At 54.1% G+C, this 27,685-nt stretch overlaps 1 protein-coding gene across 2 annotated transcripts in view; it reads right to left on the reverse strand.

Moving 5' to 3' along the window:
• Nucleotides 1–27,685, reverse strand: part of LOC144946659 (C-Maf-inducing protein-like) — a 97,496-nt gene that overhangs the window by 19,110 nt on the left and 50,701 nt on the right. For both annotated transcript variants that reach the window (XM_078875729.1, XM_078875728.1), the window contains 6 exons: nt 27,113–27,163; nt 24,727–24,888; nt 19,964–20,005; nt 17,303–17,365; nt 15,931–16,011; nt 12,587–12,690 (listed from right to left, as the gene is read on the reverse strand). In XM_078875729.1, coding sequence (XP_078731855.1) covers nt 12,587–12,690; nt 15,931–16,011; nt 17,303–17,365; nt 19,964–20,005; nt 24,727–24,888; nt 27,113–27,163 — 503 coding nt within the window. The remainder of the gene's footprint in view (nt 1–12,586; nt 12,691–15,930; nt 16,012–17,302; nt 17,366–19,963; nt 20,006–24,726; nt 24,889–27,112; nt 27,164–27,685) is intronic.

Genomic DNA, 27,685 nt, shown 5'->3' on the forward strand with positions numbered 1-27,685 from the left:
GTGACCTGCTGACAGGCAGGGCTGCTGCAACCGCAGATCCCTTCCCGCGCTATGCTCCATTCCATGTCACTGCACATGCATTTCACTCGGGGCTTCCTTCTGTGACTCGTGCTAGCGTTGACGCTGCAGGCACCACGAGGCAGGCACCAGCCAGGGCCACGGTGAAACTGACGGGCAAATGTTTTTTTTGTTCCCACAAAAATCTCAAGGAGACGGTGTTGGTGGTGGGGGGGGGTACGTGGGGGTGGGGGGGGACGTGGGGGTGGGGGTCAGGTTCACCACATATTCCATCGGATGCCATGGATGCCCCCACAGAATCGTAGCCTCTGCCCCCTGCAATTGCCACCCTGATGGCGCCACTGCGGCATAAGTGGGGGGGGGAGGTGGGGGGGGACGTGGGGGGGGGGAGAGGTGGGGGGGGAGAGGTGGGGGGGGGGGTGGGAGAGGGGGGGACGTGGGGGGGGGGGTGTGGCGCGTTTCGCCGCTCATTCCAAACGAGCGGCGGTTCAGCTTCCAGGTGGCCGGCCCTGGACAATACTGCGGTCACGTGCAATGAGGGGGATACTATTCACTGCTGCTGCTGCTACTGCTGCTGCTGCTACTGCTGCTGCGTGCCATCTGCTTCACGAGGAAAACGTGACACATCCCTCCGACGTCCCTCTGAAGAGCATCGGCCACGGCATGCCGGCACGCCGGCACGTCCGAATTTGCCAAATAATCTTTGGAAATCACACCGCAAAATTACTCAGCTGGGAATTACGGAGCGCAGACGCGCACGCACACACGCACGTGCACGCAGCAGCTGTAAGTCCTCACGCCTCTACTGGCAGCAGACGGATGCTCATGGTCCACCCTCTCTCTCGCTCGCTCTCTCCACGTTAACAACTGGACCGAGCTGGTCGACACAATCGAGGCAAAATGACTGACATGGGCACGCCTTGCTCCACAGATGTCCTTTAGGGGCCGAGTGCTCGTCGCTAACACCCTGGCAGCTTCCGTGCTGTGGCACAAGACCAAGGCCCTCCAGCCTCCTGCTCGGCTACTCACCAGAGTCAACCGCTCACTCGCGCACTTCGTCTGGCACGGGAAGCACCGGCTCAGGCCGGGGGTTCTCTACCTGCCGGTGGGCAAGGGTGGCCAGGGTCTGGTGGACGTCGCCGCCAGGGTCACGAGCTTCAGGCTCATGGCCGTCAGGCAGCTGCTGTACGACCGGGAGGAGCTACCCTGGAAGTCGCCGGCCCTCGCCCTGCTGAGGAATGCAGGGGGGTGCCTGGGGTACAGAAAGGAGCTCGTCCTGATGAACCTGAGCCTGGTCGACAACACGATGCTGCCAGGTTATCACCAGAGCCTTTTGGACGAGTGGCGGAGTTTCAAGTGGAGCAGAACGCGCGCGTACTACGACCTCACACAGTTCCTGAACGAGCCCTTGTTCTGCAACGGCCTCTTCCAGGGGATCAGAGGAGAGAGGACCCTGGCTCTACGCCTCACATCGGCAGGGCTGCGGACAGTCTTCCACCTCGTGCAGGCCCACAAGCCCAAGTGGAAGACCGCAGATGAGATCGCCAGCACCGCTCGGGGACTCCGCTCCACGCTCGCCGGGGAGAAGCTGCTGCGGGACGTCGCTCCGCGCCATGAAGGAGCTGCGCCTGAAGCTGGAGGCGCCGGGGGACGGTGGCGGCCCCCCCCCCTCCTCCTCTTTCCCGGAGTTGTGCTTCTCCTGCGCGCAGCCCCCGGCCACAGCGACTCCGGCAAGCTACTGAAGCTCCGAGGCTGCAGGAACGTGGCCCTCAAGAGTGCCCCAAACACAGCGCTCTACACGTGGCTGTGTCAAGGCGCTCTACACGTGCTGTGTCAAGGCGCTCTACACGTGCTGTGTCATGGCGCTCTACACGTGCTGTGTCAAGGCGCTCTACACGTGCTGTGTCAAGGCGCTCTACACGTGCTGTGTCAAGGCGCTCTACACGTGCTGTGTCATGGCGCTCTACACGTGCTGTGTCAAGGCGCTCTACACGTGCTGTGTCAAGGCGCTCTACACGTGCCGTGTCAAGGCACTCTACACGTGCTGTGTCAAGGCGCTCTACACGTGCTGTGTCAAGGCGCTCTACACGTGCTGTGTCATGGCGCTCTACACGTGCTGTGTCAAGGCGCTCTACACGTGCTGCGTCAAGGCGCTCTACACGTGGCTGTGTCAAGGCGCTCTACACGTGCTGTGTCAAGGCGCTCTACACGTGCTGTGTCAAGGCGCTCTACACGTGGCTGTGTCAAGGCGCTCTACACGTGCTGCGTCAAGGCGCTCTACACGTGGCTGTGTCAAGGCGCTCTACACGTGGCTGTGTCAAGGCGCTCTACACGTGCTGTGTCAAGGCGCTCTACACGTGCTGTGTCAAGGCGCTCTACACGTGCTGTGTCAAGGCGCTCTACACGTGCTGTGTCAAGGCGCTCTACACGTGGCTGTGTCAAGGCGCTCTACACGTGCTGTGTCAAGGCGCTCTACACGTGCTGTGTCAAGGCGCTCTACACGTGCTGTGTCAAGGCGCTCTACACGTGGTTGTGTCAAGGCGCTCTACACGTGCTGTGTCAAGGCGCTCGACACGTGCTGTGTCAAGGCGCTCGACACGTGCTGTGTCAAGGCGCTCTACACGTGCTGTGTCAAGGCGCTCTACACGTGGCTGTGTCAAGGCGCTCTACACGTGGCTGTGTCAAGGCGCTCTACACGTGCTGTGTCAAGGCGCTCTACACGTGGCTGTGTCAAGGCGCTCTACACGTGGCTGTGTCAAGGCGCTCTACACGTGGCTGTGTCAAGGCGCTCTACACGTGCTGTGTCAAGGCGCTCTACACGTGGCTGTGTCAAGGCGCTGCATTCCCGGGAGCTGGCCGACCTACCGGACACAAAGTGGAGAGACCATTTCTCTCCCCTCATTGCGGCCGCCCCTCAGTGGAAACAAATGTACAAGTCTCCCCCGTAGCCAAACGCTGCGGTGACCTCCAGTGGAGATTGGCACACTGGACATTGCCATCGGACGTGTGGCTCAGCCGAATCTCGCCGGGGGTAACAGACTTGTGCATTTCCTGCGGTGCCAGGGAGGATCTGCCCCACCGATACTTAAGCTGCCAGCGGCTCAACCCAATGTTCTGCCTTTTGGGGAACATCTTCAGGAAACTGGGGGTGCCCTTCTACAACAGCAGCTACGTATTTGGGGGGTGCCTTACCTGGCTAACAAGCGCCATGACCTCGCCAACTTCGTCTGCGCTCAGGCGAGAAAAAAGGTGCTGAAAGGTGACACTGACGGCTGCTCGGTGCTTCCAGTGTTCAGAGGCCTGCTCAAGGCGCGGCTCCGGCTGGAGCACGCGTACCACACACATGCCGGTGATGTGCGCATCTTCTTCGAACGCTGGGGGGCCGGAAAAGCCCCCCTCTGTACCAGAGGGCTGTATTTCGTATCGGGATCGCCTCCAGTACTGTTGCTGCTGGCGGCAATTAAAGTTATTTTAAAAGTCAAAAAGTCTCTCTCACTCTCTCTCGCTCTCTCTTTCATTTACTCTCTCTCACTCTCTCTCTCGCTCTCTTTCTTTCTCTCCCACTCTCTCTCTCTCACGCTCTCTCTCTTTTTTTTTACGATCAGAGGAAACAAGAAGATGCTCGGTGTAGTCGGCACTTTGCTTCGTTCATCATTTCGGTTTTTTTCAATGCTTTGCTTTACGCAAACCCCTCCCCCCCTTTTTAAATGAAAGATTCCACAAAAGATTTCACGTTCTGCTCTCCTTACCCCTTCCCTCTCTCTCTCTACCCCCCTCTCTACCCCCCTCTCTACCCCCCCTCTCTCTCTACCCCCCTCTCTACCCCCCCCCTCTCTCTACCCCCCCTCTCTCTCTCTACCCCCCCCCATCTCTCTCTCAGAGTCTCACTCCTCGTGCGTGCGTAGGTGACCGCGCGTTCCAAACGTCTCCCCCTCCCCCTCTCCCACCCCCCCCCCCAGAAAAAGAAGTGAGGCCCCACGTGACTTAGTGACCATTGACGTCAGAGGCTAATCCAAGCCAGCAGCCCGGCACGGGAAAGCGGGCTCAGGATTAGTTTCACTTCCCTCCCCAATACGCCCCCCCTACCCTTACCCTCCTCCTACCACCAACTCGTCCAACATTTTTTAAAATAAAATTCCTCCCCTCACTCACTCACTTTCCTCACTCACTTTACTCACTCACTGCATTCCCTCACTTCCTCACTCACTCCCTCACTCCCTCACTCCCTCACTCACTCACTCCCTCCCTCACTCACTCCCTCACTCACTCCCTCACTCACTCCCTCACTCACTCCCTCACTCACTCCCTCACTCCCTCACTCACTCCCTCACTCCCTCACTCACTTCCTCACTCACTCATTCCCTCACTCCCTCCCTCACTCACTCCATCCCTCACACTCTCCCTCACTCCCTCACTCACTCCCTCACTCCCTCACTCACTCACTCACTCCCTCACTCACTCATTCCCTCACTCCCTCCCTCACTCACTCCATCCCTCACACTCTCCCTCACTCCCTCACTCCCTCACTCACTCCCTCACTCCCTCACTCCATCACTCACTTCCTCACTCACTCATTCCCTCACTCCCTCCCTCACTCACTCCATCCCTCACACTCTCCCTCACTCCCTCACTCACTCCCTCACTCCCTCACTCCCTCACTCCCTCACTCACTTCCTCACTCACTCATTCCCTCACTCCCTCCCTCATTCACTCCATCCCTCACACTCTCCCTCACTCCCTCACTCCCTCACTCACTCTAAACGCGTGATGTTGTCGATTCTAAATGTGGGTAAAAAAAACGGAGGGCCCAGAGAAAAACCCACGCGACCACGCGGAGAGAGATACGCAAATTACAAATACACAGCAGCAGGCATCAGGGTCGAGATCAAACCCACGACATCCTGTACAGCAGGCGAGGTAGTTAACATCTCCTAGCCACTGTATCGCCAAATAAACCGGTGTTAAGATTTTCAAAAAGGGGTAAAACCTATATTGTAATCATTTAGGTCCTGGAAAAGAAATCGGTCCTATAGACACGTTTCCAAACAAGTATTGACTTGAGATGGGGGGGTGGGGGCAGTGGTACTTATACAACTTCTCTCTCCCGCTCTTCGAAGCAACCGCCAGCATCTCTGCCTGAGTGTGAGTTACAGCGCAAACTTCCAGCGCGCGAGCACACACACACACGCGCACACACCGCCGTACACCGCAGATGCTGAGCCCCGTGGCTCCTGTCCCTCGCCTCCCCCTCTCTCGCTCTCCGCATTCTTCGCAAAATATAAAAAAATCGCAAAAGAGGCATCGTTTAGCAGGTGCACAAACGCGCATCACCGAGCCGCCAGGGAGGCGTGAGACGGCTTCGAGCGCGGCGCTTGCGGGATGTCCAAAATCGGAATCTTCACTCGGGCCCTGGAGAGAAATCCGACGAGCCGCAAAGCTCTTCAGTCGGCAGACGCCAGAAGTCGCAATCGGGTACCCGATACCCGTACCCTACCCGATACCCGGCTACCCGTATCCGGCCAGGTACGGGTAGCCGTTTGCGACCCTGGTGCGGCCGGGTACGGGTACGGGTAGGCCGTGAGTCACTGTTTGTCACTCATTTCCCAACGTCTTGTCTCTTCTCACAATTCAAGTTCCTGGAATCAACCCACCCGCGCCTGCAACATGGCTTCATCCCAGAGGTCACAATCGGGTACCCGTACCCTACCCGATACTCGGCCGGGTACGGGTAGCCGGGTATCGGGTAGGGTATGGGTACGGGTACCCGTTTGCGACCCTGGTGCGCCCGAGTACGGGTACGGGTAAGGAATCAAAACCCGTTTGCGACCTCTGGCAGACGCTCGAGTGCAAGACGCCCCGGTGCGGGAGGAGACGCTGTTCCCGCTCGTGGGTTCGACCGCGGGCTAACCCCCCGACGATGCCTGTAGCGTGCGGGGTTTGAAGTTTGCGGCGGCCGCGGCGGTGAGCGATCAATTGCAAGGAGGCTGCACCTTTACCTTTGCTTTTGTTTTCTGTCCGTGGAGTTTAAAAGTTGGACGCGTAACATCTCGTCATCGTCGTCGTCGTTGTTGTTGTTGTTGTTGGCGATCAGTATTACTAGTAGTAGTATTTTAAATTAATATGATGATTATGATGATGATGTCAAATGTATTTATCCAGGAAGTCTCACCGATCCCTCACGACTCTGACGTCAGGAAGGCGCCGCTACGGTTGAGACGGTTCGTTGGCCGGGCGACGCCGGTTGGAGGATGCTGGGGAAGCCGTAGAGTTGCGGAGAGGAGTGCAGTACAACGGTGGATTGTTTTTTTTTCTCCCACGCTTCCCCGGAGCAGCCTTCTAGTCAAACTAAACTAAACCATGATGATTGTTTTTTAACCCTTCTATCTGGCACAATATTGTGGTCTATGCAAACATGACTCCTTGTAAAAAAAAAGTGTCAGTTTTGTTGCCAGATAGAAGGGTAAAAAACCAATTATCATATTTTTTACTGGCCAATGAGGTTCCAATGGTGTAAATGCTTACCCCAAGCTCTCATACTCTGATGGTGCATTGTCTTTGAGTTGTGCGCCTTTTGGCATCATCTGGTCCAACCCATGTGAGACCAGATTCTAAGGAAAGCTGTCACGGGTGTGGACCAATCAAGTTCAAGGACAGTGCATATATTATCAGAGTTATGTTTTTTGTTTGCATTATGGCTGCAGGTATTGTGGTTTACGCAAACATGACTCCTTGTAAAAAAAAAGTGTCAGTTTTGTTGCCAGATAAAAATTTTAAAAAACCAATTATCATATTTTTTACTGGCAAATGAGGTGCCAATGGTATAAACTAAACCATGTTTTTCGTTTCACCAGGTAAGGGCCCCACTGACCTCGCCATCACTAATGATAGCCCAACAAAGTGGCTTATCACGTGGACATGTCTAGCAGGAGCCAAAGACTCTAAACGCGTGGTGGCGTTGATTTTAAATGTGGAGGGAAAACCCGGAGGACCCGGAGACAAATCCACACGACCACGGAGAGAGAGAGAGAAAGAGACGTAAACTCCGAATACACAGCAGCAGGCGTCAGGGTCGGGATCGAACCCACGACCTCCTCTATACCAGGCGAGGTAGTTAACATCTCCTAGCCACCGTGATGATGATGAGAGAAAGAGACGTAAACTCCGAATACACAGCAGCAGGCGTCAGGGTCGGGATCGAACCCACGACCTCCTGTATACCAGGCGAGGTAGTTAACATCTCCTAGCCACCGTGATGATGATGAGAGAGAGACACGCAAACTCCAAATATACAGCAGCAGGCGTCAGGGTCGGGATCGAACCCACGACTTTCTGTATACCAGGCGAGGTAGTTAATATCTCATAGCCACCGTGATGATGATGACAGAAAAACACTCAAACTACAAATATACAGCAGGCGTCAGAGTCGGGATGGAACCCACGACCTAAAGAAGGCAGGAGGGGGAGGAGGGAGGAGAGAGGAGGGGGAAGGGGGGGGTAGGAGGGGGGAGGAGGGGGGGGGAGTCAGGAGGGAGAAGGAGGGAGGGGGGAAGAGGGGTAGGGGAAGGAGGGGGAAAGGGGGAGGAGGGAGTAGGGGGGAGGAAGGAGGAGGAGTGAGGAGGGGGAATGAGTGAGGAGGGGGGAGGAGGGGGGAGGAGGGAGGAGGAGGAGGGGAGAGGAGTGAGGAGGGAGAATGAATGAGGGGGGAGGAGGAGGGACCGTCAAACCCGTGAGGTGCCGTGTCTGGGAATTGAACTTGGGGGACGCGGGGTTTGTAGTGCGGTGTGCTAACCGCTGCGCCACAGCTCCCGAACTCGCATCACGTAACGTTTGCCAGATGCAGAAACGTTACTGTTTGGAGTACTGTGGTTGGCTCTGATAAAAATATAAAAATATATATGTATGTATTCACGTCCTCTATTTACTCAGGAAAGCCGCCGCGCTGGGACGTTTGGCCAATTCCTATTTTTATTAAAATAACAAAAATAATAACAGCGAGAGGTTAACTTCGTGTGGGAAGAACCGGAGATCCCGGAGAAAATGCGTGGATGAGTTCACGGGACCCGCTTGCTGTACTGCCCGGCCAATAAACTCTTGACCGTTTGTCGTAGAACCCGTAGAGGACACGCAGAGATTCACAGAAACTCGGAGTGAGACATTGAGACCCATAGAGGTACGCAGAGACTCACAGAGATGCATTAAAGACGGGACGCAGAAGTGCGGCTGAGGGACGTGCAACCCAAACCACAATCAGTGCGGTAAACCCACAGAGGCTCATCGAGATTCATAGAGATACATAGAGACCCGTAGAGATATACCGTATCGAGACTCACAGAGATGCATTAGAGGCAATCCAGAGAGCGATCGTACCGATGCATCCCGATTAACTAAAGACCACAGAGCCAACCCGTAGAGACACAGAGATGCACAGATTCATAGAGACCCACGGAGATGCGTAGGGGCCCATAGAGATATCTAGCGCTACGTAAAAGGTGTAGTAGGATCAAAGAGACTTGGACGACGTAGTCGGAGGCACACTTATTTATTGAACGTTCCACTATATACAGGCCAAGGTATACAACACTCGAAGGGGTATCGGCCCCTTCACCCGTCTAACAGGGAGACCCCACTATCTCTATCCCGGCAGCCTACTCCCAGCTCCTCCACTACAGGGCTAGGGGAGGCTAGCTGACCCAGCTCTGGCCAAGCTGGGATTACGGCACCCTGAGTCCCCAGACCGGCTCTGACAAGAGCATCGGCTCTGGGCTCTCGGGGCCACGCCACTGGCTTGCCCTGGTCGCTCCTTAGAAGGACGGCGATCCAGGGGAGTCCCAGGGCCTATCTAGCCGGTCTTCCTTCTTCGCTGGTTTAAGCTGAACACTGAACCCCGAGCCCACCGGCTCACCGCCTTGTAGAGCAACTCCCCACCGAGGGGTGGGGCCGAGGGGGATCACAGCGCCCCAGGGGGCTAAACGGAGCGGACGTGGATGTTAGCATCCTTCCGCGTGCGGCATAACCACCCCTGGTGTGTTTGTTCGCCCTCCCGTAACACCTCTACAAAGGCAAGCCAGGGTAGTGCGATCGTGGCCATGTACCCCAAACGACGGACGGTGCAGTAACCCCGCTGCGGCAGTCTGCGCTGATTTAACAGGAGGAGGAGGAGGAACAGCGACACGACACATAGAGATGCACATAGAGCCATAGAGATACACTGTATCGAGATACATGAGAGGCACACTGAGGAAAATCCTCTGCCGCGGTATTAACCGGGGCGGCCGCCGGGGTTCGAACCGCGAAGCTCCTGCAGCGAGCGGCGTAGCGTGTGGGTGGACGCGCGCACAAAGATAAAGATCCCCCATATAGCCTTGACAGACTGTAGGGGCAAGTGCTGTTAGCGAGCACCTATGAAGGCCGGCACGGCACACGAGGGGGTGGGTGGCCAACACCACGCCCGACCGCTTTGTCTCCCTAGCGGCGATGTTTACACATCACACTAGGTAGTAATTTAAGGCCGAGTCGACCTAGGGGAGGCCCAGGACCGGTTCAGATAATCGCCACTGGTGTTGTCCGTGAGCGGGAATCGAACCCGGGTCGCCAGGTTCATAGCGCAGCGTGCTAACCACTACACCACCACTCCCCACACACGCTCAAACACACTCACGCACGCGCGTGCACACACTCATGCACACACTCACGCACACACTCACGCACACACTCACGCACACACTCACGCACGCGTGCACACACACGCGCGTGCACACACTCACGCACACACTCACGCACACACTCACGCACACACTCACGCACACACTCACGCACACACTCACGCACACACTCACGCACGCGTGCACACACACGCGCGTGCACACACTCACGCACACACTCACGCACACACTCACGCACACACTCACGCACACACTCACGCACGCGTGCACACACACGCGCGTGCACACACTCACGCACACACTCACGCACACACTCACGCACACACTCACGCACACACTCACGCACACACTCACGCACACACTCACGCACACACTCACGCACACACTCACGCACACACTCACGCACACACTCACGCACGCGTGCACACACACGCGCGTGCACACACTCACGCACACACTCACGTGCACACACACGCGCGCGTGCACACACACGCGCGTGCACACACTCACGCACACACTCACGCACACACTCACGCACGCGTGCACACACTCACGCACGCGTGCACACACACGCGCGTGCACACACTCACGCACACACTCACGCACACACTCACGCACACACTCACGCACACACTCACGCACGCGCGTGCACACACACGCGCGTGCACACACACGCGCGTGTGCACACTCACGCACACACTCACGTGCACACACACGCGCGCGTGCACACACACGCGCGTGCACACACTCACGCACACACTCACGCACACACTCACGCACACACTCACGCACACACTCACGCACACACTCACGCACACACTCACGCACACACTCACGCACGCGTGCACACACACGCGCGTGCACACACTCACGCACACACTCACGCACACACTCACGCGCACACTCACGCACGCGTGCACACACACACTCACGCACACACTCACGCACACACTCACGCGCACACTCACGCACGCGTGCACACACACTAGCGTAAACACTCACGCACACACTCACGCACACACTCACGCACGCGTGTGCACACATCGTGCGTGTGTTTTCACGCATGTGGAAGCGAGCTTCGTTATTTATTTGTTTAAATAATTATAGCTCGCGCACATTTTTGGCAATTTGACCGAATCCAGACTTTGCGCAATGCCGTTGTTTATTTATTTATGTTTCGCCGTTACAGACGAATTCTCACATTTTAAGTTTTAGTTTTGTTTTTTTAAACTAAAGAGAAAGCGGTGGGGGGGGGGGGCCACTGTAAAAAAAAAAACATTAATTAACTTTTTTTGAAAGTTGAGCCCCGGAAAAAAGCATCACAGGCCACCGGTGGTATGCCAACGGTGGCTCGCCAACCCTCACGGCTGCCCCCTCGCCACACCGCGGCTCCCCGTGGCAGTCACCGAATAAATGTCCAGAAGCGTCGGCGGCTACCGGGCAGAGATCGCAAACGGGTTTTGATTCCTTACCCGTACCCGGCCGCACCAGGGTCGCAAACGGGTACCCGTACCCGTACCCGGCCGTACCCGTACCCTACCCGTACCCGGCCGGGTACGGGTAGGGTACGGGTATCGGGTAGTACCTGATTGCGACCTCTGGGATGAAGCCATGTTGCAGGCACGGGTGGGTTGATTCTAGGAACTTGAATTGTGAGAAGAGACAAGACGTTGGGAAATGAGTGACAAGCGGTTACTCACTAGTGACTCACGGCCTACCCGTACCCGGCCGCACCAGGGTCGCAAACGGCTACCCGTACCCGTACCCGGCCGGGTACGGGTAGCCAGGTATCGGGTAGGGTACGGGTATCGGGTACCCGGTTGCGACCTCTGCTACCGGGCTTCATAGCTCATCGCATTCCTCGCCGGCGTAGAGATTCCGACAGCGCCGTGAACGTCCGCCATCCAACGGTGACGCACGGCCAAACGGCGCCAGAAACATTCCGCTCGCTCTTCAGCGCAACCCGGGGGTACGGCTCCCTCCGCCTCCTCCTCCTCCTCCTCGACCACGACGCTCACTCGCGGGGAAGGGAGTTTCACAACATTCGTGCGGTGATCCGCCAACCCTCGCGCTGGATGGCCGCCACTACCACCGCCTCCACCTCCACTACCACCACCACCACCACCGCCGCCACCACTACCACCACCACCGCCACCACCACTGCTACCACCACCACCGCCGCCACCACTACCACCACCACCGCTACCACCATCACCGCTACTACCACCACCGCCACCACCACCACCACCGCTACCACCATCACCACCACCACCACCGCCGCCTACACCACCATCGCCACCACCGCCGCCACCGCCACCACCACCACTACCGTTACCACCACCACCACCACCACTACCACCACCGCCACCTCCACCACCACTACTGTTACCACCACCACCACCATCGCCAACACTGCTACCACGACCACCACCGCTACCATCGCCAACACAGCTACTACGACCGCCACCACCGCTACCACCGCCGCCTCCACCACTGCCACCACCACCACCGCCACCGCTACCACTACCACCACCACCGCCGCCTCCACCACCACTACCACCACTGCCGCCTCCACCACCACTACCATCGTCAACACCGCTACTCCCACCACCGCCATCACCACCACCACTACCACCACCACCACCGCCGCCACAACCAAAAGGAATGACAAGTCATAAACAACAACAACAACGAGCACTAGAAATAAACCAAGTTGGGAGAAAGCTTCTTGGGAGCCTGTCTGGCCTAGTGACTGCTGCCCCGATACCCTGGGCTCCGAAAGGGTCCCGGATGAGTGGCGGGCAGCCGAGTCGGAGGTGGGGGAAGAGCGGGGGGTGGGGGGGGGAGAGAACGTGGGGGGGGCGGCAGAGTGGAGGATGAGGGGCGGGGGGGGGGCGACGCGTTACCTCTGCACGAAGCGGCGCACGACGGCCGCGCCGGCGTTGAGCTCGTTGAGAGCGAGGAGGAACTCCTGCGTGAAGAGGCGCAGGCACGGGCTCTTGAGGAAGTCCTACGCACGCGACAAAGGTCCCCCGTGTAGCCTTAACAGACTGTAGGGGCAAGTGCTGTTAGCGAGCACGTATGAATGCCGGAACGGCACACGAGGGGGTGGGTGGCCAGCACCACGCCCGGCTGCCTTTGTCTCCCCAGTGACGATGTTTATACATCGTACCAGGTACTTATTTGAGGCTGAGTCGACCTAGGGGAGGCCCGGGACCGGTTCAGATAATCGTCACTGGTGTTGGCCGTGAGCGGGAATTGAAACCGGGGTTGCCGGATTCGTAGCGGGGCGCGCTAACCGCTACACTATCGCTAACCACTACACACGCACACGAACACACACACACAGACACACACACACGCGTGCACACGCACGAACCGTAGTTGTTGGTGCTTATGATTTCATCATGACCACCGACATTATCAGTCGTAATAATCGCCATCACCACATGAGCAGCTCTTCCCTTGCAGCGACAACAACATTCTCGCTTGCTCGCTCGCTCGCCACGCTCCAAGAATCCACCACTCGCTCGTTCGCTCCATCGCTCGACTGCTCGCTCCACCGCTTAATCGCTCGCTCGCTCCACCGCTCTCTCAATGGCTCGATCGCTCGCTCGCACGATCGCCCGATGGCTCAATGCTCATTCACTCCATTGCTTGCTCGCTTGCTCACTCAATCGCTTTCTCAATCGCTCGCTCGAGTGCTCGATCGCTCAATTCCTCGCTCGATCGCTCAGTTGCTCGCTCAATTCCTCGCTCGATCGCTCGCTCAATCGCTCAATTCCTCGCTCGATCGCTCAATTCCTCGCTCGATCGCTCGCTCAATCGCTCAATTCCTCGCTCAATCGCTCAGTTGCTCGCTCGATCGCTCAGTTCCTCGCTCGATCGCTCAATTCCTCGCTCGATCGCTCGCTCAATCGCTCAGTTGCTCGCTTGATCGCTCAGTTCCTCGCTCGATCGCTCGCTCAATCGCTCAGTTGCTCGCTTGATCGCTCGCTCAATCGCTCAGTTGCTCGCTTGATCGCTCAGTTCCTCGCTCGATCGCTCGCTCAATCGCTCAATTCCTCGCTCGATCGCTCGCTCAATCGCTCAGTTGCTCGCTTGATCGCTCAATTCCTCGCTCGATCGCTCGCTCAATCGCTCAGTTGCTCGCTTGATCGCTCAGTTCCTCGCTCGATCGCTCGCTCAATCGCTCAGTTGCTCGCTTGATCGCTCGCTCAATCGCTTGATCGCTCGCTCAATCGCTCAGTTGCTCGCTTGATCGCTCAGTTCCTCGCTCGATCGCTCGCTCAATCGCTCAGTTGCTCGCTTGATCGCTCGCTCAATCGCTCAGTTGCTCGCTTGATCGCTCAGTTCCTCGCTCGATCGCTCGCTCAATCGCTCAATTCCTCGCTCGATCGCTCGCTCGATCGCTCAGTTGCTCGCTCAATCGCTCAGTTCCTCGCTCGATCGCTCAGTTGCTCGCTCAATCGCTCAATTCCTCGCTCGATCGCTCGCTCGATCGCTCAGTTGCTCGCTCAATCGCTCAATTCCTCGCTCGATCGCTCGCTCGATCGCTCAGTTGCTCGCTCAATCGCTCAATTCCTCGCTCGATCGCTCAGTTGCTCGCTCAATCGCTCAATTCCTCGCTCGATCGCTCGCTCGATCGCTCAGTTGCTCGGTCAATCGCTCAATTCCTCGCTCGATCGCTCGCTCGATCGCTCAGTTGCTCGCTCAATCGCTCAATTCCTCGCTCGATCGCTCAGTTGCTCGCTCAATCGCTCAATTCCTCGCTCGATCGCTCGCTCGATCGCTCAGTTGCTCGCTCGATCGCTCAGTTCCTCGCTCAATCGCTCAATTCCTCGCTCGATCGCTCGCTCAATCGCTCAGTTGCTCGCTCGATCGCTCAATTCCTCGCTCAATCGCTCAATTCCTCGCTCGATCGCTCAGTTGCTCGCTCAATCGCTCAATTCCTCGCTCAATCGCTCAATTCCTCGCACGATCGCTCGCTCGATCGCTCAGTTCCTCGCTCGATCGCTCAATTCCTCGCTCGATCGCTCAGTTGCTCGCTCGATCGCTCAGTTCCTCGCTCAATCGCTCAATTCCTCGCTCGATCGCTCGCTCGATCGCTCAGTTCCTCGCTCGATCGCTCAATTCCTCGCTCGATCGCTCAATTCCTCGCTCGATCGCTCAGTTGCTCGCTCAATCGCTCAATTCCTCGCTCGATCGCTCGCTCGATCGCTCAGTTGCTCGCTCAATCGCTCAATTCCTCGCTCGATCGCTCGCTCGATCGCTCAGTTCCTCGCTCGATCGCTCAATTCCTCGCTCGATCGCTCAGTTGCTCGCTCAATCGCTCAATTCCTCGCTCGATCGCTCGCTCGATCGCTCAGTTGCTCGCTCAATCGCTCAATTCCTCGCTCGATCGCTCGCTCGATCGCTCAGTTCCTCGCTCAATCGCTCAATTCCTCGCTCGATCGCTCGCTCAATCGCTCAGTTGCTCGCTCGATCGCTCAATTCCTCGCTCAATCGCTCAGTTCCTCGCTCGATCGCTCGCTCAATCGCTCAATTCCTCGCTCGATCGCTCGCTCGATCGCTCAGTTCCTCGCTCGATCGCTCAGTTCCTCGCTCGATCGCTCAATTCCTCGCTCAATCGCTCAGTTCCTCGCTCGATCGCTCAGTTCCTCGCTCGATCGCTCAGTTGCTCGCTCGATCGCTCAGTTCCTCGCTCGATCGCTCAGTTGCTCGCTCGATCGCTCAGTTCCTCGCTCAATCGCTCAATTCCTCGCTCGATCGCTCGCTCAATCGCTCAGTTGCTCGCTCGATCGCTCAATTCCTCGCTCAATCGCTCAGTTGCTCGCTTGATCGCTCAATTCCTCGCTCAATCGCTCAGTTGCTCGCTCGATCGCTCAGTTCCTCGCTCGATCGCTCAGTTCCTCGCTCAATCGCTCAGTTGCTCGCTCGATCGCTCAGTTCCTCGCTCGATCGCTCAATTCCTCGCTCAATCGCTCGATCGCTCGCTCAATCGCTCAGTTGCTCGCTCAATCGCTCGCTCAATCGCTCAGTTGCTCGCTCGATCGCTCAGTTCCTCGCTCAATCGCTCAGTTCCTCGCTCGATCGCTCGCTCAATCGCTCAGTTGCTCGCTTGATCGCTCAGTTCCTCGCTGAATCGCTCAATTCCTCGCTCAATCGCTCAATTGCTCGCTCAGTCATTCCATCACTCACTCGCTTGCTCACGAGCCAACCAGGCTCAGTTGCTTGCTCCCTCACTCACCACGTTGTGCTTGAGGATTCTCTGCACGACTGGCGTGAAGACCTCAGTGATGACCTTCGACCGCGGGCACGCCACGCAGTGCTGGCCACAACACACACGGGCACACGGGGTCAACCACAATGCTCCGCACACAGAGGTCAACCACAACACTCATAGGGGTCAACTACAACACTCACAGAGGTCAACCACAACACTCACAGGGGTCAACCACAACACTCATAGGGGTCAACCAAAACACTCACAGAGGTCAACCACAACACTCACAGGGGTCAACTACAACGCTCCACACACAGGGTTAACCACAACACTCACAGGGGTCAACTACAACACCCACAGGGTCAACCACAACACTCACAGAGGTCAACCACAACACTCACAGGGGTCAACCACAACACTCACAGAGGTCAACCACAACACTCACAGAGGTCAACCACAACACTCACAGAGGTCAAACACAACACCCACAGGGTCAACCACAACACTCACAGAGGTCAACCACAACACTCACAGAGGTCAACCACAACACCCACAGGGTCAACCACAACACTCACAGAGGTCAACCACAACACTCACAGAGGTCAAACACAATACTCACAGGGGTCAACCACAACACTCACAGAGGTCAACCACAACACTCACAGAGGTCAAACACAACACCCACAGGGTCAACCACAACACTCACAGGGGTCAACCACAACACTCACAGAGGTCAACCACAACACTCACAGGGGTCAACCACAACACTCACAGGGGTCAACCACAACACTCACAGGGGTCAACCACAACACTCACAGGGTCAACCACAACACTCACAGGGGTCAACCACAACACTCACAGGGGTCAACCACAACACTCACAGGGGTCAAACACAACACTCACAGGGGTCAACCACAACACTCACAGGGGTCAACCACAACACTCACAGGGTCAACCACAACACTCACAGGGGTCAACCACAACACTCACAGGGGTCAACTACAACACTCACAGAGGTCAAACACAACACTCACAGGGTCAACCACAACACTCACAGAGGTCAAACACAACACTCACAGGGGTCAACCACAACACTCACAGGGGTCAACTACAACACTCACAGAGGTCAAACACAACACTCACAGGGGTCAACTACAACACTCACAGGGGTCAACCACAACACTCACAGAGGTCAACCACAACACTCACAGAGGTCAACTACAACACTCACAGGGGTCAAACACAACACTCACAGAGGTCAAACACAACACTCACAGAGGTCAACTACAACACTCACAGGGGTCAAACACAACACTCACAGAGGTCAAACACAACACTCACAGGGGTCACAGAGCCAGAGCCCCCCAGTAGCTGACCCCCCCCCCCAACCTCTTACCTTGCAAAAGAAGTCACAGAGAGCGGGAGAGGGATGGTTATTGTCCAACAGTGGAGCGATGGCCTGTGTGGTGAGTGTGGTGAGTGTGGTGAGAGTGGTGAGTGTGGTGAGTGTGGTGAGAGTGGTGAGTGTGGTGAGTGTGGTGAGTGTGCGTGTGGTGAGAGTGGTGAGTGTCCGTGTGGTGAGCGTGGTGAGTGTGGCGAGAGTGAGTGTGGTGAGTGTGCGTGTGGTGAGTGTGGTGAGTGTGGTGAGTGTGGCGAGTGTGGCGAGTGTGGTGAGTGTGCGTGTGGTGAGTGTCCGTGTGGTGAGCGTGGGGAGTGTGGCGAGAGTGAGTGTGGTGAGTGTGCGTGTGGTGAGTGTGGTGAGTGTGGTCAGTGTGGTGAGTGTGGGTGTGGCGAGTGTGGTGAGTGTGCGTGTGGTGAGTGTCCGTGTGGTGAGCGTGGTGAGTGTGGCGAGAGTGAGTGTGGTGAGTGTGCATGTGGCGAGTGTGGTGAGTGTGGTCAGTGTGGTGAGTGTGGGTGTGGCGAGTGTGGTGAGTGTGCGTGTGGTGAGTGTCCGTGTGGTGAGCGTGGTGAGTGTGGCGAGAGTGAGTGTGGTGAGTGTGCGTGTGGTGAGTGTGGTGAGTGTGGTGAGTGTGGTGAGTGTGGCGAGTGTGCGTGTGGTGAGTGTCCGTGTGGTGAGCGTGGTGAGTGTGGCGAGAGTGAGTGTGGTGAGTGTGCGTGTGGTGAGTGTGGTGAGTGTGGTGAGTGTGCATGTGGTGAGTGTGGTGAGTGTGGTGAGTGTGGCGAGTGTGCGTGTGGTGAGTGTCCGTGTGGTAAGCGTGGTGAGTGTGGTGAGTGTCCGTGTGGTGAGCGTGGTGAGTGTGCGTGTGGTGAGCGTGGTGAGTGTGCGTGTGGTGAGTGGTGAGTGTGGTGAGTGTATGTGTGTGTGTGTCAATGCGTGCGTGGAATCGTGGGGTAAAGGAAACAAATACATAAGTATAACCCGTAAAAACAAAGTTTTTCACTATAAATCCTTTATATGCGTGGCAGCGAACTTAATATAAAGGATTTAAAAATATATTCGCCTGTGGAGGACGCGGGGATCGATCCCGCGACCTTTGGCATGGGAAGCGAGGGCGCTACCAACTGAGGGGTTACGCTCTGGGCTCTTACACTCTGACGTTCAGCCAAAGCCATGAATGCGTTCTATTTGAATATATGTAAAATAAAAATGTTTTGCCTAAAAAGTGTAAAATTTTGGGAATTTTTTTTCACGAACATTAATTGTCTGGCACAACGAGTCTGTGTGGAAAATGTCAGCTCGATTGGATCACGGGAAGTGGGTTAAAAAACGACCGAAAGATTTGCACGGTCCTAAGCAAGCAAGCAAGCACGCAAGCAAGCAAGCAAGCACGCAGGCCATCGCTCCACTGTTCAAATAAAATGTCACGTGAGCCGTGAGGACAAAACCTCCAACTTGTAACGCTACAGAGTCGCCGCCACCGCACAGTAACCACTCATCGCTCTCGGAGAGAGAGAGGACGACTCGGAAAGGACGACTCAGAGAGAGAGAGAGGACGACTTGGAGAGAGAGGACGACTCGGAGAGAGAGAGGATGACTCAGAGAGAGAGAGAGAGGACGACTCAGAGAGAGAGAGTTGACGACTCAGAGATAGAGGGTGACTCAGAGAGAGAGGACGACTCAGAGAGAGAGAGGACGACTCAGAGAGAGAGAGGACGACTCGGAGAGAGAGAGGACGACTCGGAGAGAGAGAGGATGACTCAGAGAGAGAGAGAGAGAGAGGACGACTCAAAGAGAGAGAGATGACGACTCAGAGATAGAGGGTGACTCAGAGAGAGAGGACGACTCAGAGAGAGAGATGACGACTCAGAGAGAGAGAGGACGACTCAGAGAGAGGGCGAGGACGACTCAGAGAGAGAGAGAGAGGACGACTCAGAGAGAGAGAGAACGACTCAGAGAGAGAAGTCGACTCAGAGAGAGAGATGACGACTCAGAGAGAGAGGACGACTCAGAGAGAGGACGACTCAGAGAGAGAGGACGACTCAGAGAGAGAGAGGACGACTCGGAGAGAGAGGACGACTCAGAGAGAGAGTGAACGACTCAGAGAGAGATGACGACTCAGAGAGAGAGAGAGGACGACTCAGAGAGAGAGGTCGACTCAGAGAGAGATGACGACTCAGAGAGAGAGGACGACTCAGAGAGAGAGATGACGACTCAGAGAGAGAGAGGATGACTCAGAGTGAGAGAGAGGACGACTCAGAGAGAGAGAGGACGACTCAGAGAGAGAGGACGACTCAGAGAGAGAGATGACGACTCAGAGAGAGAGAGGATGACTCAGAGTGAGAGAGAGGACGACTCAGAGAGAGAGAGAGGACGACTCAGAGAGAGAGGACGACTCAGAGAGAGAGAGGATGACTCAGAGTGAGAGAGAGGACGACTCAGAGAGAGAGAGGACGACTCAGAGAGAGAGAGGATGACTCAGAGAGAGAGAGAGAGAGAGGACGACTCAGAGAGAGAGAGGATGACTCAGAGTGAGAGAGAGGACGACTCAGAGAGAGAGGACGACTCAGAGAGAGAGAGAGAGGACGACTCAGAGAGAGAGAGGGAGAGGTTAAGGACGTCACGTTGTGATCTTTAAATAAATATAGAAATTCTTACCAGAATAATGTCATCGATCTCGTTGGTGGTGAGGTGTGAATTCTAAAAAGAGACAACAACAACCACAAGAAAGACAGCCCACAATTCATGAGATTTCCCAGCCTGCATCGCTGCTGCTGCTCGCATCTCTGTCGCTGTGTTCACGACTTTGAATTCTCACTGTTGGAATGCAGCCCAAGCAAAGTGTGCAAAACCACGTGTCACGCGATGGGTTCGTTTGAGCCCTCTCATTTGCAACGGGGCTGAGACCGTCCAACTCGCCGCATTTGAGAACTTGGTTTAAACACGGCGAGGGCACACACACACGCACACACATACATACACACATACACACATACACACACACGCACACATACACACATATATACACACAAATACACACACAAGCGCATACACATACACACACACATACAAACACACATACACACACACACACATACACACACACATACACACACACACATACACACACACACACATACACACATACACACACAAGCGCACACACACACACGCACACATACACACATATATACACACAAATACACACACAAGCGCACACACATACACACACACATACACATACACACAAACACACATACACACACATGCACACACACATACACACACATACATACACACACATACACACACACACACACGCGCACACACACACACATACACACACACACACACGCGCACAAACACGCACACACTCACGGACACACATACATACACACACATATACACACACAAGCGCACGCACACGAACACACGCACACGCGCACGCACACATACGCACACACACACACCCATACACACGCGCACACACACACACGCGCACACACACATACACACATACACGCATGCACACGCATGCACACGCATGCACACGCGTGTGCAAACCATCGTGCGTGTGCTCGTGGCGGTTGAGTGTGTGCGTGCGTTCTCACGTGATCAGTGCATTTGACTCCTATTAAGAGGCCACTCGCTCGCACACACACACACATACAAAGCTCCCCCGCGTAGCCTCGTCAGACTGTCGGAGCAAGTGCTGTTCGCGATCAATGCCGGCACGGCACGCGAGGCGTTGGGTTGGCGAGCAAGCCCGCCCCGACCGCCTTTGTCTCCCCCCAGTGGCGATGTTTACCACACACCGCAGCCAGGTACTAATTCGAGGCTGAGTCGACCTAGGGGAGGCCCGGGACCGGTTCAGATAGTCGTCACTGGTGTTGGCCGCGAGCGGGAATCGAACTCGGGTCGCCGGATTCCTAGCGTGTAACCGCTACACCACCGCTCCCCAAAAGTACATACACACACGCAATCATGAATTCACATGCAGAGATAATCAGGGGGCCCAGGACCGGTTCGGATAATCGTCAACGGTGTTGGCGGTGGCCGTGATAGGGAATCGAACCCGGTTCGCCGGGTTCGGAGCGCAGAGTAGCGCTAACCGCTGCGCCACCGCTCCCCGCACGCACACACGGCACCTCCACTGCACGTTCACAGATTGCTGCTGCTGCCGCTGCCTTGGTTATCACCATAAGTTGATGCAATCAGTTCGGGCACAGCAGCAGCAGCAGCATCAGCAGCAACAGCAGCATCAGCAGCAACAGCATCGTCGACATCAACAACAGAAGACACAAAGTAGGCAGCAGCAGTAGCAGAAAAATCACCACCAGCATCGGCAACAAAATTATCAGCAGCAGTATCAGCAGCAGTATCAGCAGCAGTATCAGCAGCAGTATCAGCAACAACGGAAGCCACAGCGGAAGCAGCAGCAGCAGTAGAATGAGCAGCAGCACCAAAGACAAAAGCAGCATGAGAAGAAGCAACAGCAGCAGAAAATGATTATTATAATCAGCATCATCAGCAGCAGCAGAAGCATGATCGTTATTATAACCATCATCATCATCAGCAGGAGCATGATCGGTATTATGACTATCATCATCATCGGCGGCAGAAGAAGCATGATCGGTGTTGTAACTATCATCATCATCAGCAGCAGGAGCATGATCGGTATTATGACTATCATCATCATCGGCGGCAGCAGAAGCATGATCGGTGTTGTAACTATCATCATCATCAGCAGCAGGAGCAGCATGATCGGTATTATGACTATCATCATCATCATCAGCAGCAGCAGGAGCATGATCGGTATTATGACTATCATCATCATCAGCAGCAGGAGCATGATCGGTATTATGACTATCATCATCATCAGCAGCAGGAGCATGATCGGTATTATGACTATCATCATCATCAGCAGCAGGAGCATGATCGGTATTATGACTATCATCATCATCGGCGGCAGCAGCAGCATGATCGGTATTGAAACTATCATCTTCAGCAGCAGCAGGAGCATGATCGGTATTATAACTCATCATCATCAGCAGCAGTCAAGATGGATGGATGGATAGGTGGACGTAGCGACAAACGAACAGACACACACAGACACACACACAGACACACACACAGACACACACACACAGACACACACACGCACAGACACACACACAGACACACACACACACAGACACACACACACACAGACACACACACACAGACACACACACAGACACACACACACAGACACACACACAGACACACACACACACAGACACACACACAGACACACACACAGACACGGGTGGAATTGCAATCGACATCCTCTAGGCTCAACAAGACATTAGCCACCAACTCTCAATGCCCCCCCCCCATCCTCCCCACTTCCTCCTCTATGCGTGCGTGAGTGTGTGGGGAGACAAAGGCGGCCGGGCGTGGTGCTGGCCACCCACCCCCTCGTGTACTGTTCCAGCCTTCATAGGTGCTCGCTAACAGCACTTGCCCCTACAGTCTGTTAAGGCTACACGGGGGATCTTTGTCTTTGAGGGTCTCTGATCGCGGAGCGGTGGTGTAGTAGCGGTTAGCGCGCTACTGCGCTACGAACCCGGCGACCCGAGTTCGAGCCTGGGTCTCCCTTAGGTCGACTCAGCCTCAAGTAAGTACCTGGTGCGGTGTGCAGTAAACATCGCCACCAGGGAGACAAAGGCGGCCGGGGAGTGGTGCTGGCCACCCACCCCCTCGTGTGCCGTGCCAGCCTTCATAGGTGCTACGCGCTAAACAACACTTGCCCCTACATTCTGTAAAGGCTACACGGGGGATCTTTGTCTTTTTGTCTGTGTGTGTGAACAGGTGTTGGCTGACAACACTTGCCCCAAAAGTCTGTTGAAGGCTACACGGGGGATCTTTGCCCTTGTGTTCGTTTAGCATTGATGTCGTGAATTAGTTTGACTTCATTTGTATTCTCAGCACCGCTGCTCCCGCGACAAGATGTGGACACAAATCAAGGACGCAACGCTCATGTCGGATTTTTCTCGCACTGCTCACAATCCTTGCATTTCTGCTGATGCTGCTGATGCTGCTGATACTGCTGATGATGATGATGCTGCAGGTGACAATGCTGCTAACGGTCTTACTGCCGAATGTGATGATGATGCCACTGATGATGATGGTGGTGAAAATAGCAGTGGTGATGGTGATGATGTGAATGACAATGATGGTGGTGCTGATGATGATAATGATGGCAATGATGCTCATCATGATGATGATAGTTATTTTACACAAGATGCTGATACTACTACGGATTTTTCTCGCACTGCTCACAATCCTTGCATTTCTGCTGATGCTGCTGCTACTGCTGATGATGATGATGCTGCAGGTGACAATGCTGCTAACGGTCTTACTGCCGAATGTGATGATGATGCCACTGATGATGATGATGATGGTGAAAATAGCAGTGGTGATGGTGATGATGTGAATGACAATGATGGTGGTGCTGATGATGATAATGATGGCAATGATACTCATCATGATGATGATAATTATTTTACACATGATGCTGATACTACTGCTAAATGATGATCCTGTTGATTATGATGACGCTGCTGATGCTGATGATAACGACAATGACGCTGACGATAATACTGACAATGACGATGCACATTGAGCGAACGCTAAATCAATTGCGGAGCGAATAGCAGTGAAGGTGCTGACGATGAAGCTAACGATGGTGGTGCTGCTGCAATGTTACTGATGATCAATTGTTGATGCTAATGATGCTGCCCATGACAATCATGCTGCTGCTCATGCTGATGATGCTGCTGCTGATACTGCTGATGATAATGCTACTTACTGATGACGCTGCTGCTAATGATTCTGCTGCTGATGCTACTGCTGATCATGATGCTGCTGCTGACGCTGCTGCTTCGAATGATGCTGCTGATGATGCTGCTGCTGATGATGATGCTGCTGCTACTGCTGCTGATGACGCTCTGCTGCTGATGCTGATGAAGATGCTGCTGCTACTAATGATACTGCTGCTGATGATGCTGCTGCTGATGCTACTGCTGATGATGATGCGGCTGCAACTGCTGCTGCTGATAATGATGATGATGCTGCTGATGACGCTGTTGATGCTACTGCTGCTGATGACGCTGCTGATGCTGATGATGCTGCTGCTGCTACTGCTGCTGCTTATGCTGCTGCTGCTGATGCTGCTGCTGATGATGATGATGCTGCTGCTGACGCTGCTGCTAATGATGCTGCTGCTGATGCTATTGCTGATCATGCTGCTGCTGATGCTGCCGCTGATGCTACTGCTGATGATGATACGGCTACAACTGCTGCTGCTGATGATGATGCTGCTGCTGCTGCAGATGCCGACATTGGCGACGTGGATGCTCCCGCGTGGCGTGCGGCACCTGCAGGAAGGTGGCGGAGACGATGTGCAGCGGGACCTGGCTGATGGCGTCGTCCTGCAGGGGCGAGCACAGCGTGGCGTCCACCATGGCGCGCACCTCGTGCAGCACCACGGAGAGACGCCTCGCGCCGCCCAGCAGCGAGCGGTAGTCGCTCATCTTCTTCTGCGGAATCGTTAGCGTCATCATCATCGTTAGCATCATCGTTAGTGTTATCGTTAGCGTCATCATCATCGTTAGCATCATCGTTAGCGTCATCGTTAGTGTTATCGTTAGCGTCATCATCATCGTTATCGTCATCGTTAGCGTCATCGTTAGCGTCATTGTCGGCATCATCGTCATCATCGGCATCATCGTCATCGTCATTGTTATCAGTGGCGTCGTGATCGTCATCAGCATCATCATCGTCATCAGCGTCATCATCAGCATCATCAGAATCATCATCAGTGTCATTATCATCATCATCAGCGTCATCATCAGCATCAAAATCATCATCATCGTCATCAGCATTGTCATCATCAGAATCATCATCAGTGTCATTATCATCATCATCGTCAACATCATCATCATCAGCATCATCATCAGTGTCATTATCATCATCATCATCAGCCACCTCGCTTCACCCAGAACCGAGCAGTAGTAGCTCATCTTCTTCTACGGAATCAGCATCATCAACAGCATCAACAGCATGGACAGCAGCATCACGATTGGCAGTATCAGCAGTAGCATCATCATCGACATGAGCAGCATCATCATCAGTAGCAGCAGCAGCATCATTGGCAGCAGCATCAGCAGAATCAGTAACAGCATTGCCAGCAGCAGCGAGAGTTATTCGCCCATCTTTTTATCCCACATCATCAGCAGCTCTAGCATCATCATCAGCATCATCAGCATCATCAGCATCATCAGCAGCATCATCAGCATCATCATCAACATCATCATCAGCATCAGCAGCATCATCAGCATCATCAGCATCATCATCAGCATCATCAGCATCATCAGCATCATCATCAGCATCATCATCAGCATCAGCAGCATCATCAGCAGCATCATCAGCAGCATCATCAGCATCATCATCAGCATCAGCATCATCAGCATCATCATCAGCATCATCATCAGCATCATCATCAGCATCATCAGCAACATCAGCAGCATCATCAGCAGCATCAGCATCATCATCAGCATCATCAGCATCAGCAGCATCATCATCAGCATCATCAGCATCATCATCATCAGCATCATCAGCATCATCAGCATCAGCAGCATCATCAGCATCATCATCAGCATCATCAGCATCAGCATCATCAGCATCATCAGCATCAGCAATAGCAAGTGATAATGACGCATCCTCTTCTGCAAAATCGGCTAAACCAGAATCATCGGCAGAATCACCAGCAGCAGCAGCAGTCCATCTCATCATCGCCAACAGTAACACGGCATCTTTGTTGTTTCTTCTTGGTTCTTTCGGTAAAGTCACGTAGAAGGGAAGTAATAAAATAATAAAAATAAAACATAATAAAACAATTCTCACGACGTTTCGGCCACAACGCAAGCAGCCATCCTCAGGCGAAGAATGAAACACCCCTTCGCCTGAGGATGGCTGCTTGCGTTGTGGCCGAAACGTCGTGAGAATTGTTTTATTATGTTTTATTTTTATTATTTTATTACTTCCCTTCTACGTGACTTTACCGAAAGAACCAAGAAGATGGATCCCTGCAGTCACGAAAGCTTTAAATCGAAATCTTTGTTGTTATAATCATAATGAGCAAGACATCGTCATCATCATAGTCATCATTCATGATCAACATCATAATCATCATTACCATGGATTCGTCATCAACGATTAATATGATGGATGACTCATGATTGTAATTATGATTATGACTCCTTCTTGGTTCTTTCGGTAAAGTCACGTAGAAGGGAAATAATAAAAAAATGAAAATAAAACATAATAAAATAATTCTCACGACGTTTCAGCCACAACGCAAACAGCCAGGTCTGTCGGGGAGACGGCGTCTCCCCGACAGACCTGGTCTTCACCTGAGGACGGCTGCTTGCATTGTGGCCGAAACGTCGTGAGAATTATTTTATTATGTTTTATTTGTATTTTTTTTTATTTTATTATTTCCCTTCTACGTGACTTTACCGAAAGAACCAAGAAGATAAATCCCTGCAGTCACGAAAGCTTTAAATCGAAATTTAACGGTCCAGGATTGTTGCCTGTCTTGAATGAAAGCTGCTGCCCCAATGACGCACTCCCAGAAGGCCGTGCGGCCGATGGGTCGTGTAGGAAATAATGCGTCATTTTTCGTGTGGAGAAACGAATATGTGAAGGAGACATTGCGAATCTTGTGTGCGTGCGCGTGTGTTCATTCACCAGTTCACTTACCTTCCATTGCAGGGAATGGTACCACTGGTCTCTCAAATAGCTGTTCACAGCCTGAGTGTACACACACAAACACACACACACAAACACACACACACAAGCACACACACACAAACACACATACACAAACACACACACAAACACAGATTCCCTGCTTTAGCCTAAGAGACTACTAGTTAAGTTAACCGGCTTCGCACGGGTCTCAGTAATCAAATGTTTAGAGAAATGTATTGCCATGCTGTCTTTCTCGGGATAATTGAATGCTGCAAATGAAGTCGATAAATGTGTGTATTTTGTTATGGGTGTTTTTTGGTTGTGTGATGCAGTCGCAGGGCCTGTTTGTTTGATAATATGAGGACAGCTTCTGAATTGGCAACCCTTGGAGAGAGCTTCAGGATAGACAACGTTGAATGCATTGCCATCTGGTGGGTTTAATCGAATGAATCATCAATTTTGGCGTACATGTCGACAGCGAAATTGGTGGCAGAGAGTCCCTTTGCATCGCGAGAAGAGATTGGGGCTGACAATTCCGCAGTCCACGGCAGAAATCTTCTTTTGTGTTGGCAAGCCTGTTGC

Source organism: Lampetra fluviatilis, chromosome 42 (assembly GCF_964198595.1).
Source record: "Lampetra fluviatilis chromosome 42, kcLamFluv1.1, whole genome shotgun sequence".
Lineage (NCBI taxonomy): Eukaryota > Metazoa > Chordata > Hyperoartia > Petromyzontiformes > Petromyzontidae > Lampetra > Lampetra fluviatilis.